The following is a 14806-nucleotide window of genomic DNA, read 5'->3' as shown; positions in this document are numbered from 1 at the left end:
GTACCATATTTGATATACTAACCATAAAACACACATTTTTTGTGTGTTTCTGGTTTTAATGATTACTTACACAAGCTAATGACCATCTTCTCTGTAATTTATTTTGAATCACATGAAAGAATAGTTTTGAACAATACAAGCTTGTTTTCTGCCACTCAAAGCATTGATGCCCTTCATAGATCTGACAGGCCGCCCTCAGCCAGCGCGATCATTAAATTACTAACATGGCCCGTGCTCATGTCATGACACATCACAGCTGTAATGAGACGATTATCTTGTACCGCCTTAAAGCTTCGCTCTTCATTAGCACTGATGGACTGTGTTCTTGTTGTTTGAGCCGTCACAGCCCCGCCGTGACACTCAGGATGGAATCTCACAGCTGTCAGCAGGTTTGTGTGGCAACTAATGGATCATTAGAGCGAAACTGATGAGTAAGGTTAAAATGTCCTGTGTGACCTCATACACACATCACGAGCGAGGAAGACAGCTAATCAAGACTCGGCCAATATTAACCCCAGGTGACCACACTCCACGCTCCATCAAGCTCTGCAGGACCGAGGCTGGAGTTTGAGCCATTTGTATGTGGCTCTTTTTAAGAAAAGACAACTGCAGTTTCTCACAAACATCTGCCCTGGTTTGATAAATTTTGACAAAATCTGTATTAATGGCCAGCTGCTCTGAAGTGAGCTGTGCCAGGTTTGCAACGAACTCCTCTTTGGAAGTGTGGCCACCAGCTCACATCCTTATTTTCATAATGTTGTATGTATATCCCTTGATCGGATGATGTACAATTCAACTCTATATTGTTGCAACTGAGCCATAATAAGGTTATTTTATGTTGTTTGTCAAATGCAGAGAGTAGCCTTCAGGTCATGTTGGGTAATGACACTGTTCCATCAAAACTGGCAAATCATGGCTTATGATAATCCTTCCTTTTCATTTTACAAAATAATAAATACATAAAATAAAATAAATATCAATAATAACCATTAATATTACCCTTTAACTGGCATATTGCTTGTCCTAAGCTGTTACTTTTACTGTCCAAAGTATAATCTTTTTCAAAAGCCTATCTATATTATTATAGCTAAGTGGCCTTGTGCGTGTACACGTGCATGTGCACGTGTGTACGGCTTCTATCACTTTACATTGTGCCCTAAACCGGAACTTTGCTGAAACCAACCTCTTGCATGAGTCACAGACCGTGAGACTGCGCAACATTCACAACTGCGAAACAGTGAATTAAGACAGTAGATTAACATTAGAAAATTACATAATTAACAGGAAATGAAACGTTTGTGTTCTTCTTCTAAAAACTGTTGAGGTCTAAAGCTTGAAAAACATTCTGGACTCACATGCCATTCCAACTCATTAAAGAAACTTTGCTTCATTTATTACCAGCCTTGAAAAATGTCAGCTACCTCTTTAATAAACATGACCCAATCTAGAGCCCATGGATCCCCACATGCAACGCGCTTGATTCTCTTAATGACTACCACTGCAACAACTACCAGGATTTACAATCCAATGAAGGATGCTCACACAGGTTTCTTATCGATGAAAATATTTATGTGATGTGGAGGTCTTTTTGTACTGTTCTGGAGAACAGCTGGACAACAGACAGACAGCTCAAACTGAGATTAACTACAGACAAAAACTGTTGAAAATTAGGCATGAAAACCAAAGAACCAGCAAAGAGTCGAAAGTGGGGAGTGATACATTGTGGCATCATTCATTTAACACCGTGAAACAGAAATGACAGAGTGAAGCGACACACCCACTCACACAGACACAGACGAAGTGATTCGGAACTAAAACAGCACTCAGGTGAGTGCCACCACAAACAGACACAATGATGAGAAGACAGAAAATACTTAAAAAATGATTCATAGATAGCTTTGACAAAATATACATCAACTATGTCTTCATCTGTATTTAGCCACAGTTTATACTCGTAGATGAATAATTTCTGACTGAAAACATTTTCATGATCGAGCAAAATAGGATAATCTTGGTTCTTTTTATTTATAAATGGACTGCATTTATATAGCGCTTTTCCATCTGCTTTACAATTATGCCTCACATTCACCCCGGTGTCAGGGTGCTGCCATACAAGGCGCTCACTACACACCGGGAGCAATAGGGGATTAAATGCCTTGCCCAAGGGCCCTTAGTGATTTTCCAGTCAGGCAGGGATTTGAACCCATGATCTTCTGGACTCAAACCCAACACCTTAACCACTAGACCATCACCTCCCCCTATAAATGCCTATAGTGGAATATACTGAATGTAATTATTTTTCATACACATTCAGTACAGGATTTTCTTAAAATCAGGCTTGAAGGAATTAGGATCAAGGAGCAGATCCTGAATACTGAACTAATCAGCAATCACTGCAGAAATCAGGATGTGAGATCAAAGGCAAGATCTGGATCAAATCAGAATCAAGGGGCAGATCATGACCTTTGATGATGATTGCTGAAGTTATACACAATCCTCATTACAGGAATAAAGGAATCTGGATCAGATACTAAAGATGAGATTGGGATCAAAGGAATGAAGGTCAAAGGTCAATGCTTAAAGATCAAAGACAAGATCCACCCCCAAGCCAGAGTCACATCAAATTATAGTCATTCTTAATTGAACCAAAGTCCACCTCTCCAACAAATTTCAGAGAAAGTGGGTCATGTCCTTTTCAGATATCCTGTTGTCAATCAAACAAACTAATGGACAGAGACAGATCAGATCTGGGCGCATGTGCTAGTGTTACACATCGTTCCTTCCACCCTCAACTGGCCTGAGCCCTGGTTTGGCAGCCATCTAGGGTGACAACAGATTCAGAGTTAAATAGTGTTAAATCAACTCTGCCATCATGTTAAATCAAGTTGATCAGCTCTAACAGAGCGAGAGAGTTGATTTAACACTATCTTGACTGGGTCCCAATGCACGTACTGCAGCGTCGAGCTATAACATTTACTGTGTAATAGAAGCTATGTGCCATTTCTCTTTGCTTTCTATTAAAAGCACTTGACCACAGCGTCACACGCTCCTGCCTATTTTGGCAGGATGCAGGCCTTTGTCCAGCTTCTGACAGACAGTGTGTCACCTTCCCCCCCCCACACACACACAAAAGGCAAAACGGAGACTTCGAAAATAATGTCTGATCCATTAGTTCCCATCGTCACTGACTGAAAGACGCAGTCAGCTTTATACTGTCACCATTTCTGTGTCCATCAAATCACTTCTTTAAGACGGTGATGAAACCTCATAAACTTGTTTTCATTCTCACCATAGCCACGTATCATATAAATGTATTTTGCTTTATATACTTAGCACTATGGCCACACGAGCTTGTGTCTGTGGGTCGCCTACATTCTCCCAATAGTGCTATATTAAAATGGCTGTGTGTCTATTGATAGCAGGGTTGCACTCCCACAGTCAGGTGCAAGATTAAGCTGGTTTAATTGGACACTAAGGAAGAGCTTTAAGTTGGATTTTACTGGGGTCCTGTGGTGGGATCACTGCAGTCACAGTGTCGAGCTGGTTCACGTGTTGATGGACTTGTGCAGCTTCTGCAACAATATCTGCCATCTATCGAGCAGCATGGTGGCTCTGTGGTTAGCACTCGTGCCTGAGCAAGAAGATACAGGGTTTGAGTCCACCCATACCAAGCTCCAAACTGTGTGAAGTTTGCTTGGTGTTCACGTGTCTCCATTAGTCTCCTCCCATCATCAAACACGTGCATTAGGGTCAGGCTTGTTTCAATGCCCTGGGCCAATGCGGTGGCTGTGTCTCAATTCAGGGGCTGTGTCCTTCTAAGTCTGTATCCTCCAGAACTATGGCCTTCTAAGACAGCGGAGGCCAAACCAAAAAAAATAAATAAAAATAAAAAAATGTGTCCAGTTCATGGAGAATTTTGCATTGTCTTTTTAAAAAATTTCTCAACAATTTCACCTTGAAAAAAAATTGCTCAATGACTCTTGCAATTGTTTGGGCTGTGAAGGACACACATGTTGTATCAGTTGTTTTTAGCCAAAGAAAGCTGAATTCATCAGTCGTAACCCTTCGAAATGAGACAGCCTTGATGCTGTGCGACTACCACATGTAGCCCTTAAACTGAGACACAGGTAGGGTCCCTAGATCTGGAAGTGGGACCCTGACTGTGGTTGTTCACTGCTCCTAGTGGTTGGATTGTGTCTAAGTGTAATTGGGTGGGATACATTTAGGCAGCCATTTTTGTTGTATGTACAGTGACAATAAAGGCCCTTCTTCATAACGGTGGGGAAAATGATGCACTCTTTCATAGATTTAGTTTTGAAACAGTAAATAAATTATGTGAGTTTTGTGGGTTTGTAGGATTGCCCCTTTAAAAGCTACAGTTATTTGTACAGGTAGTGGAGATTGTGAAACTTTCCAGTGGGACATACTTCATGCTGACAATAGTTTGGTTATTGCCAACAGTCCCATTAGGACAACAGAGCAATCAAGCTTAATCATCATTCTGTGATTAATGTTATTCTGGTCATCATTGCATGATACATTTCCAGCGACCGTGAGAGTGGTACCTTTTTAAAAGCACCTGTCTGTGGATGATTTTTAAATGACAGCTGTTGAAAGAGGCTCTTCAGCTGTGAGGGGATGATGTTTTTTTGTTGGGATTTTACATTTCTGAATCATATTCTGCTTCCTCTGTATTTGTACTGGCTTTGGACAGCTCTTCAGGTTCATAACACAAATACAAATCGACCGTACGCCTCTGCTAAGCATCAGCAGCCCTCTGTTTATCACTGCCTGTTCAATGTACAAATAACATGGAAATCAATGAACAACATTATGAAATTATTCATGAAAAATGATCATGATCTCACACTTGATTACAAATCTAACCAGATTTTCATGATCACAAAACCAATTTCTCTCTGTCTTTCCATGTCTTTTGTTTTTAACATCTGCTAACAGACAGAGAGATGAACAAACAAACAAACAAACAAACAATCAAACAAACAGGGCAAACGTCATTCTTCTGTTGGCTGAATAAATAAGTAGGGCATTAAAGTTTTTGAACAGCTCCTGATTTTTATGCCATTGATTTATGAAGAACATTCATGTCAAATCTGATGCTTGTATCACCATGTGAAGGATTGTTTCAATTGTCTGTTGCACTGCGGCAGGCTGTAACCCAGCCGGCAACAAACATGCTTGCCTGGGGGCCGCTGAACGCGCTCAGTCATTATCACGGCACTTCCAGAAGTGCAGTTCCTCTCCGATCATATTAAAGAAAGAGTGTGTCCACAACCCCTCAGAAGTTGTATCATGTTACGCACTTTCTGACAGACAGAAACTAAATCGTGAAGGGTTGGAGACACCCGCAATGACTCTGTGACTGTAGAGAGAAAACGTGTTGAGTGAAGTTGGTTACCATTTACTAGTTACTAGTTACTTATTCAGACACTTATTCAACAAATTTTTTTTGGGATGAATGACATCCAACGGATCCACAGAGATGCATAACATAAAAGTGCCGAATAAGTGCCTGAATAAGTAACTAGTAACCAACTTCACTCTGGTATATATATTTTTTTGTCATGTTGAAAATTCAAACAACCCGAGAGCGATGCCCTGTGACTCATGCAAGGAGAACGCAAGCCCCTGCACACACTTCGCAAAATATCAGCAACTCCCTCACTAATGCTGTTCTCAATCTGTCTCAACCCAGTGAAATACCACCCTAACTGCTGCCCACTGAATAAAGGAGTGAAGGATTGAAGCACCACGCAACGGTAGACGAAGGCACAAACCGGAAATGGCACAAAAAAGAAATCTGCCCAGTGGGAAAAAGCCACAAACTGGACAACATTGTTGTAAAAACCGTACAAAGCCACAAACCAATGGTCGACAAAGCCACAAACTGGAAATGGCATGGTGAGATATGAAATGCTGAAGAGCTTCGCTCTTCATGTCCGCAACATATACATATTATTCAATAACCTTTTTTCATTTCATTTAATAAAATTCTAACTTAAAAAATCCAAGTGAAAGCCCAGATACCCGACAGGGGAATCGTGACCTTGTTTTTTCAGTTCATGACCATAGTGAGGAGGATAGGACTATAAATTTGCGGAGGTGATGGTCTAATGGTTAAGTGTTGGGCTTCAGACCAGAGGATCCTTGGTTCAAAATCCAGCCAGAGTAGCAAATCACTAAGGGCCCTTAGGCAAGATCCTTAATCCCCTAGTTGCTCCCGGTGTGTAGTGAGTACCTTGCATGGAAGCACCCCGACGTTATTGTGCAGGGTGACCAGATGTCCTGCATTTTGCCCCAGAGTGAGATGGTTTCAGTGCTGTTATTGAAAATGCGTGTTTAAAAACGTAAGCCTGACTATCAATAGCAATGCTGGAAACCATCTCAATTTGGGGCACAAAGTGGAACATTAAGAACATCACCCTATGTCTGGGTGAATGTGAGGCATAATTGTAAAGTGCTTTGAACTTCTGATGCAGATGGGAAAAAATGCTATATAAATGCAGTCCATTTATCATAAATCGATTGCTTTTTTTTCTCCTTTTGGGTATGAAGGGTATTTTTATATATTTCCACATGAAAGTGAATTTGATTTGATTCGTATAAAAATGTAAAAACTAAAATACATTTATATGCACAAATGTTTTTATTATAACACAAAAAAAGTAATATTTTCCCATTGTTTCCATTGTGGCCCAAATGAAAGACAAGGGGAGCTTCTTCAATGACTTTTCAGGCTTTGATTACCTTATTTTATTTTAATTGTCAGTGATTTAGGTTTTAAACAGAAGTAGGAAATTAACGCCCGAAATGTCTTTGGAGAGTCTCCCAGCTGCACTATTAGCTTCGGACGTCACCACGAATAGCTGCTAGCTAGCCAGTTGTTTTGGGAGAAGAAGAAAAGGGGCTAGAAGCGGAAGAAACGCTGGATTTGGTTTTGGATTCGGCTTCTGGTCGAGGGATAGCTTTTATTTATTTATAATTTAAAAAAAAATTGGAATAATGTCGACCCCGGCGAGGAGACGCCTTATGAGAGATTTTAAAAGGTACAGCGATGTTTTTTTTTGTTGTTGTTTGTGTAGCTATGGCGTTAGCCCAGTAAACTGTCAGTAGCTAGCTTATGTTAGCGCTCATTGTTGGGGCAGAGAAGCTGAATATACATATACTTACACACATATTTTGGAACACGTACACGTTAATTTTCTTGTTTATCCTTTGTGCCGGTGTCTGTAAGACTGACATTGTGATGGTACAGCGTTTAGTTTTGTGATATCCGCAGATACAGCCCTGGTGGGATATTTCGACTTTTTTCCAAGGATAGATTTAGAAGGATAGATTTTAAGTCTGAGCAAAAAGTCGTTCACCTGGTTTACATGGCTGAGTTAACTGTGCAAAAGGAGGTTTCAGTAACATTGATATGATTTCAGCCCACACTGGCTGAGCAAATGGAGTTTTCAGGTGTTGTGCTCAGGTTGCTTGATGTGCCTGCGACCTCACTTTTGTATTAACGTAGTATTTATTTACTTGAATAAAACAGTCACAGTATTCCTGTAACGTGCAGAAATATATTGTCAAACTCCTGTACAAACAAGAGCAATATGTTTCGGTTCCCTGGGAGAATCGCACCTGGCAGTGTGCTGCTTGTAATACCTGCTAGTTCCAATCTGTTGTCTTGCTCCATATGGCAGCCTGTCAGTGGAAAAAAGATGCTAAGCTTTTCTGCTCAGACAGCCGTTGAAGCAGGGCAGAAAAGGTGTCAGTAACTCTATGCTGCATTGCCAGTCCCCAGGTGGTAAACTGTGGCACATTCACAAAACACAAAGCCACATGGATCCTGCATCAGCCTGTGTTGCGAGAGACTGGCTGATTAAATCCAGTCTTGTATGATATTGCTGAAGTCAGATCACTTATAGCACAACATTCACCTAGAATCTGACCTGTGTAATTATTTTGACAGTTTGTGTGGTGATTTTTTGACTCTGTACTCTTGATTTGAAAGAAAATGGGTTAAATTGTGGAATTAAAAAAACTACAAGGTCATTCAGTAGATTACATCGATGAAGTCAGATATTCAGGGCATTGGTTATGTGACCTCCATAGCAATGTGCTCTCCCAATTTTTTTAATGAGTGAAAACACAGCAAAGTTGTGTTTTGTAGCAGCTTGAGTGATATTGGAGCTGTGTCGCTGGCTTTACAGCCAATTAAAAAAATAAAAATAAAATTAAGGCCTTAAGCAATTGACAATATTTTTATGCTGAACACAGCGTAACACTGTCACCTGTTTTAACAACTCCACTCACATTTAATAAGTTAGGTGCTCTTACTCAACAAACAAAACAAGCGTAGCATGCCACAGGTTTGACCAGTACACCTCAGATATAAAGCTTTCATACAGATTTGACGAATCAGTAATAGCCAGGTCTCTAATCAAAAGCAGTGGGTCCACAATTTATTCATCAACCTCCGTCAAAGCCATTTAAAGATGTCAATTGTGACTTACCTTTCTGCTGATTAAAGTTGCTAACTGGTACTCTTGTCTGTTGTAGGCAAAAAAATGAGAATTGTCCGCTGTTTCACACCATACAGTTTTTATTTGTTTCTCATTAACATGCCTTTTCCCACTGGGGCGGCCCACAACAGTTCTCTTCACCAGTTTCCAAGCTGAAGTTACAGTCCCTTGAGTAAAGGAAAAACAATAATAATAATATTCTTTGTGCGTTGTTTTGTGGGACATGACAAATTAAGCACTGTTCTCCAAATGCTGCCGCACTCTGCTGCTGTTACCGGCTGCACATCTCCGCTCCTGCCAGGGCAACAACTTCCTTCACATCACCTCTGCAGGCCCAACTGATGAAATGCTCCCTCTCCGGTCAAGTCGCTCCTGCTGCTCTTCCAGCCCGGTTCCGAAAGTCCAGGTGTTCACTTGCTTCAGCCTGTCTGCTGGGGCATGTTTGAAGCCCAGTTCCCTTAGAAACTCACAAACAAATATAAACTCTCTTACAAGAAAACAACAGTAATATGATTGTGACGTCACGCTGATTGCCTCACCACCAAAATTATCCTGGTACTGGTAGCTAATTGTACAACCCCTGGCAAAAATTATGGAATCACCGGCCTCGGAGGATGTTCATTCAGTTGTTTAATTTTGTAGAAAAAAAGCAAATCACAGACATGACACAAAACTAGTCATTTCAAATGGCAACTTTCTGGCTTTAAGAAACACTATAAGAAATCAGGAAAAAAAATTGTGGCAGTCAGTAACGGTTACTTTTTTAGACTAAGCAGAGGGGAAAAAAATATGGAATCACTCAATTCTGACAAAAAAAAATTATGGAATCATGAAAAACAAAAGAACGCTCCAACACATCACTAGTATTTTGTTGCACCACCTCTGGCTTTTATAACAGCTTGCAGTCTCTGAGGCATAGACTTAATGAGTGACAAACAGTACTCTTCATCAATCTGGCTCCAACTTTCTCTGATTGCTGTTGCCAGATCAGCTTTGCAGGTTGGAGCCTTGTCATGGACCATTTTCTTCAGCTTCCACCAAAGATTTTCAATTGGATTAAGATCTGGACTATTTGCAGGCCATGACATTGACCCTATGTGTCTTTTTGCAAGGAATGTTTTCACAGTTTTTGCTGTATGGCAAGATGCATTATCATCTTGAAAAATTATTTCATCATCCCCAAACATCCTTTCAATTGATGGGATAAGAAAAGTGTCCAAAATATCAACGTAAACTTGTGCATTTATTGATGTAATGACAGCCATCTCCCCAGTGCCTTTACCTGACATGCAGCCCCATATCATCAATGACTGTGGAAATTTACATGTTCTCTTCAGGCAGTCATCTTTATAAATCTCATTGGAACGGCACCAAACAAAAGTTCCAGCATCATCACCTTGCCCAATGCAGATTCATCACTGAATATGACTTTCATCCAGTCATCCACAGCCCACGACCTTTAGGTGTTAATGATGGCTTTCATTTAGCTTTTCTGTATGTAAATTCCATTTCCTTTAGGCGGTTTCTTACAGTTCGGTCACAGACGTTGACTCCAGTTTCCTCCCATTCGTTCCTCATTTGTTTTGTTGTGCATTTTCGATTTTTGAGACATATTGCTTTAAGTTTTCTGTCTTGACGCTTTGATGTCTTCCTTGGTCTACCAGTATGTTTGCCTTTAACAACCTTCCCATGTTGTTTGTATTTGGTCCAGAGTTTAGACACAGCTGACGTGAACAACCAACATCTTTTGCAATATTGCGTGATGATTTACCCTCTAAGAGTTTGATAACCCTCTCCTTTGTTTCAATTGACATCTCTCGTGTTGGAGCCATGATTCATGTCAGTCCACTTAGTGCAACAGCTCTCCAAGGTGTGATCACTCCTTTTTAGATGCAGACTAACGAGCAGATCTGATTTGATGTAGGTGTTAGTTTTGGGGATGAAAATTTACAGGGTGATTCCATAATTTATTCCTCAGAATTGAGTGAGTCCATATTTTTTTCCCCTCTGCTTGGTCTAAAAAAGTAACCGTTACTGACTGCCACAATTTTTTTTCTTGATTTCTTATAGTGTTTCTTAAAGCCAGAAAGTTGCCATTCGAAATGACTTTAGTTTTGTGTCATGTCTGTGATCTGCTTTTTTTCTACAAAATTAAACAACTGAATGAACATCCTCCGAGGCCGGTGATTCCATAATTATTGCCAGGGGTTGTACAAGTGAAAACTCTCTTTCTGTTGAAATTTGCTTACTCCCCAACCATGGGAACGCATGTGTGAAATGCACACATTCACATAACAGTCATGCAATAATGACATCACGCCATCTCCCACCATACCTCCACCAAGCCCCAACAGACTCTATACCAGTATTAACACCAGTTTGCTTTCCAACCCTTTGACCTCTAGCACTATACTCTCTACACATTGCTCTCTGACTCTTAATTTCCAGTGGATTCACATATGCATTAAATTGCATATGTGATATGCCATCTGTTTTCCTGTATTGTTTAATAAGAAAATGATGAAAAATCTGGTAAAAACACATTTGTAAGAATTTTAAGGTGGCCTAGAATGTGAAAAGATTATCAATAGCTCCAAAGCTCCTGCCAAAACTAAGAAATTAGAAATGAGTGCAGTTTGAACAAGTTGATGCATTAATGTGCCATAAATACTCCCATTGTTCCATTTGAATTGATACTGAGAATTATTATTTTTGAGTTCTTTGAATTGTCATTTACTGTGTACTTTTCTGAACCACAATGTATGCTTTTTGGATTTAAGGCTGGTAGCACAATACAAGTTGTTTGAAAAGACTGGGGTGGAAAGATTGAAAAAAAATTACTTTTTTTTTCTTTTTTTTTAGATTTTTTTGGTGGGTAAATAGACCTGAAAATGCACCAGAATGCATATGAGATCTCAGGGGCTTCAGGTCTTTGGCCCTTGGCAAACGTTTTCAGGTTCCCCCCCCCCCATGGCCCACTTTCATCACTGAACAGAGTAGATATGAAATCCTAACCTTCATGAGAGGTGTAATAACCGCCAAGCTTTTTAAAGTTCAGGCAGGTTTACATTAGGGTATGAGTCAAGCCGACTCGGATTTCAACAAAACTTGGCTCAGAAATGGAACCTACAAAGAAACGAACTTTTCAAAAATTTGTCAACTGAAAACCGAACGGTGACCTTGTGAAATTGGCTGTATTTAAAGGGCCATAACCCTCTGGGCCATCAAGACATCAGGTCATTGAACACATGCTTGCTAACCTAATTGCATGAGTTACCACATGAATGCTTGTATGATCTAATGATATTTTCTTTTGATTCTCCTTCCCTTATGTACAGTCAATCCGATACATGTGTATTAGTATCAGTTGCTATGGCAACAAGCTTGTGAACATGTACTGTTCAATGGAACATAAGAATTTTCCTGAAGTTATTTTTCCCATACCTAAATCCTTAAGTCTGCCAAGGGAAAATGCAATTTGAGGCATATCCAAGTAAGTCATGCATGAACTCTTGTACTGCAGATGACTCAGCTCGAGAGACAAATGTCTGAAAAATAACCTGATTTTAAAGGGGTATCAAATCAATATAAGAGGAGCCCCCAAAATTCTGCCAACTGTTATATAAAGTAGAGATGATAGTTTATCCACTCCTGCAAATTTCATTAAAAAAGGCTGATGGCGCGGGCCACCAGCTGGTGCTAAACGTACTCAAAATTGGACAAGTTGAGTACTTTGGCACCCCCTGGTGGCCAGAGCATTGAGACCTCAATGTTTTTTCAGTTGCATTTGATAGAGTAGGGCCTATATTTGTTGATAACATTGAAATTTGTTTGGAGTCTTGATGGCGCAGAGGGTTATGGGCCTTTTAAATGCAGCCAATTTTGCAAAATGACCAGACTTTGAGCATCTCCTATATTCAGCGCCATCAATCCCCCAACCAAATATGTATATAAGATGAAAGAGTTTGCCTCCTTATGTCATTTTATAGTTAAATTTGCTTGAGGACTTGATGGCACAGAATATTACACCACTTGAAAAGTGGGAATTTAATGAAATATCAGTTTTGTGTATTTTTTCCTTGAACTTTGATGACCCCTGGCAAGGTCACCATTTGGTTTTCGGTCGGTAAATATTGGGAAAATTTGTTTCTTCGTAGGTTCCATCTCTGAGCCAAGTTTTGTTGAAATCCAAGTTGGCTTGAATCACACCCTAATGTAAACCTGCCTGAACTTTAAAAATATTGGCTCTTAAAGCTGTCTTATAATGAGATAGTAATTTTTGTAGCCAAAGAATAACCTCATAGACACCATTGTGATGTATCCTAAGCAAGTATAAACTAAAAAAGTTTCTGTAGTTGTTATTTTAGATGGAAACTATTTTCTTTTCAACTCTTTTCTCTTCTTTTGTCCCACAGACTGTGAGCATTGTAGAGTGTAGACTGTTAGTTGGCATGTCTCACAAATTCAAGTCCACATGTAAATTTGAGGTCACATATATGTACACATGTTTAAATTGAGCAGTTTCAGGTCTTAATCTGGTTTACAGTAGGAGACTTTCTGGATGTACAGACATACAGGTGTATGTCAAAAAATTTGATTATCATGAAAAAGTTCAATACTTTTTCCCTGATAATTCAGAAAGTGAACATTTTATATATTCCGGACTAATGACATCCCATCCCTGGTTCTCAAGACCAGGCACCTAAGTGGCTCTACTCTACTCCTATTTTACTCTTCCTTTTTAGATATACCTTTGTATACTGGCATAGTTCCACCTTAGAATTGGAATATAATGTATAAGATATACCTTACTGAATTTTCATGTAATCCAAAATGTTTCAAGTATTTTCATATTTAAATTTTTTAAATTTAATTTATGCGGGAGGGACTCGGACAAGAGCCGCTGCTTCTTTGCATCGAGAGGAGCCAGCTGAGGTGGTTCGGGCATTTGGTGAGGGTGCCCCCTGCGTGTCTTCCTAGGGTGGTCTTCCAGGTATGTCCACTTTGAGGAGGCCCGAGGAAAGACCCAGGACATGCTGGAGGGATTATATTTCCCAGCTGTTTGTGAAAGCCTTGGGATCCCTGGGAGGAGTTGCAGGACTTGGCTGAGCATAGGGAAGTGTGGGAGGAGCTGCTTCATCTGTTGCCACCGTGAGCCGGACCTGGATAAGAGGCAGAATATGAATGAATGAATAATTACTACCTACAGCTCCAAAAAAAAGAAAAAAAGAAAATTTGTATCTCAAAAAATTGGAATATTTAATTTCAAATTTGAGTAACTTAATATACATGCAATGGAAACATCATGAATCTCTCTCTGCTTCAGTACACACAACCACAATCATGGGGAAGACTGCTGACTTGACAGTTGTCTGGAAGAAACTCACTGACACCCATCACAAGGAAGGTAAGTCACAGAAGGTCATTGATCAAAGGGCTGGCTGCTTAGAGCGTGCTCTAACATAATGTTAGAGCACTCTGTGAACTTTATTTTTATAAACAAAGTTCACTGTAAGGGAGAAGTGTGGTAGAAAAAGATGCACAAGCAACAGAGATGATCACAGCCTTGAGAAGACTGGGAGCTCACAAGGAGTGTGAGGCTGGAGTCAGTGTATCAAGAGCCACCACTAGGAAGTGGGCTGCAAAGGTCTCATTCCTAGTGTCAAGCCGCTCCTGTCAGAAGCATCTTACCTGAACTAAGAACAAAAATAACTGGATTGTTACTCAGTGGTACGAAGTCCTTTTTTTTCAGATAAAAGTTAATTTTGCATTTAATTTGGAAATCAAGGTCCCAGAGTCTGGAGGAAGAGTGGAGAAGCACAGAATCCAAGTTGTTTGAAGTCCAATGTGAATTTTCCATTGTCAGTCATGATTTGGGGTACCATGTCATCTGCTGGTGTCGGTCCACTAGGTTTTGTCAAGTGTTCCACAGAGGGACTCTGCCCTCTAGCATAGTCTGCATGCAGAAGTGCCTTCAGTTCTTGCTTCTGTCCTCCCCCTTTTAAAAGCTGGCTGAAACAGTCTTATAGTACTTTGGCGCCATAGACGATACCTCATATATTCTCTATGGCCTATTTTCAAGAGGAAGATTAGAGACAGACCGAACAATACAGCTGAGCTGAAGGGCGCTAATACCTTAGCAGTGCCACAGGCTGATCACCTCCATGCCATGCCACATTGATGCAATAATTCATTCAAAAGCAGCCTCAACCAAGTACTGAGTGCATAAATGAACAAACATTTCAGAAGTTTGACATTTCAGTATTATCAACTTT

General features: G+C 40.2%; 2 protein-coding genes across 2 annotated transcripts in view; one reads left to right on the top strand and one right to left on the bottom strand.

The window, feature by feature from the left end:
- Window positions 1–8352, bottom strand: part of ppp2cab (protein phosphatase 2 catalytic subunit alpha b) — a 54672-nt gene extending 46320 nt beyond the window's left edge. Inside the window, exon 1 of the mRNA XM_034177962.1 lies at window positions 8335–8352. The gene's annotated coding sequence lies outside the window, so the exon portion shown is untranslated. The remainder of the gene's footprint in view (window positions 1–8334) is intronic.
- The window catches only part of ube2b (ubiquitin-conjugating enzyme E2B (RAD6 homolog)), a 39663-nt gene continuing 31735 nt past the window's right edge, over window positions 6879–14806 (top strand). Inside the window, exon 1 of the mRNA XM_034177964.1 lies at window positions 6879–7067. Within this exon, the coding sequence (XP_034033855.1) occupies window positions 7024–7067 (44 nt within the window). The 5' untranslated portion in view covers window positions 6879–7023. The remainder of the gene's footprint in view (window positions 7068–14806) is intronic.

Source organism: Thalassophryne amazonica, chromosome 9 (assembly GCF_902500255.1).
Source record: "Thalassophryne amazonica chromosome 9, fThaAma1.1, whole genome shotgun sequence".
NCBI classification, from domain to species: Eukaryota; Metazoa; Chordata; class Actinopteri; order Batrachoidiformes; family Batrachoididae; genus Thalassophryne; species Thalassophryne amazonica.
Note: the sequence above shows the minus strand (reverse complement) of the source record. Positions and strands in the feature narration are given on the sequence as shown.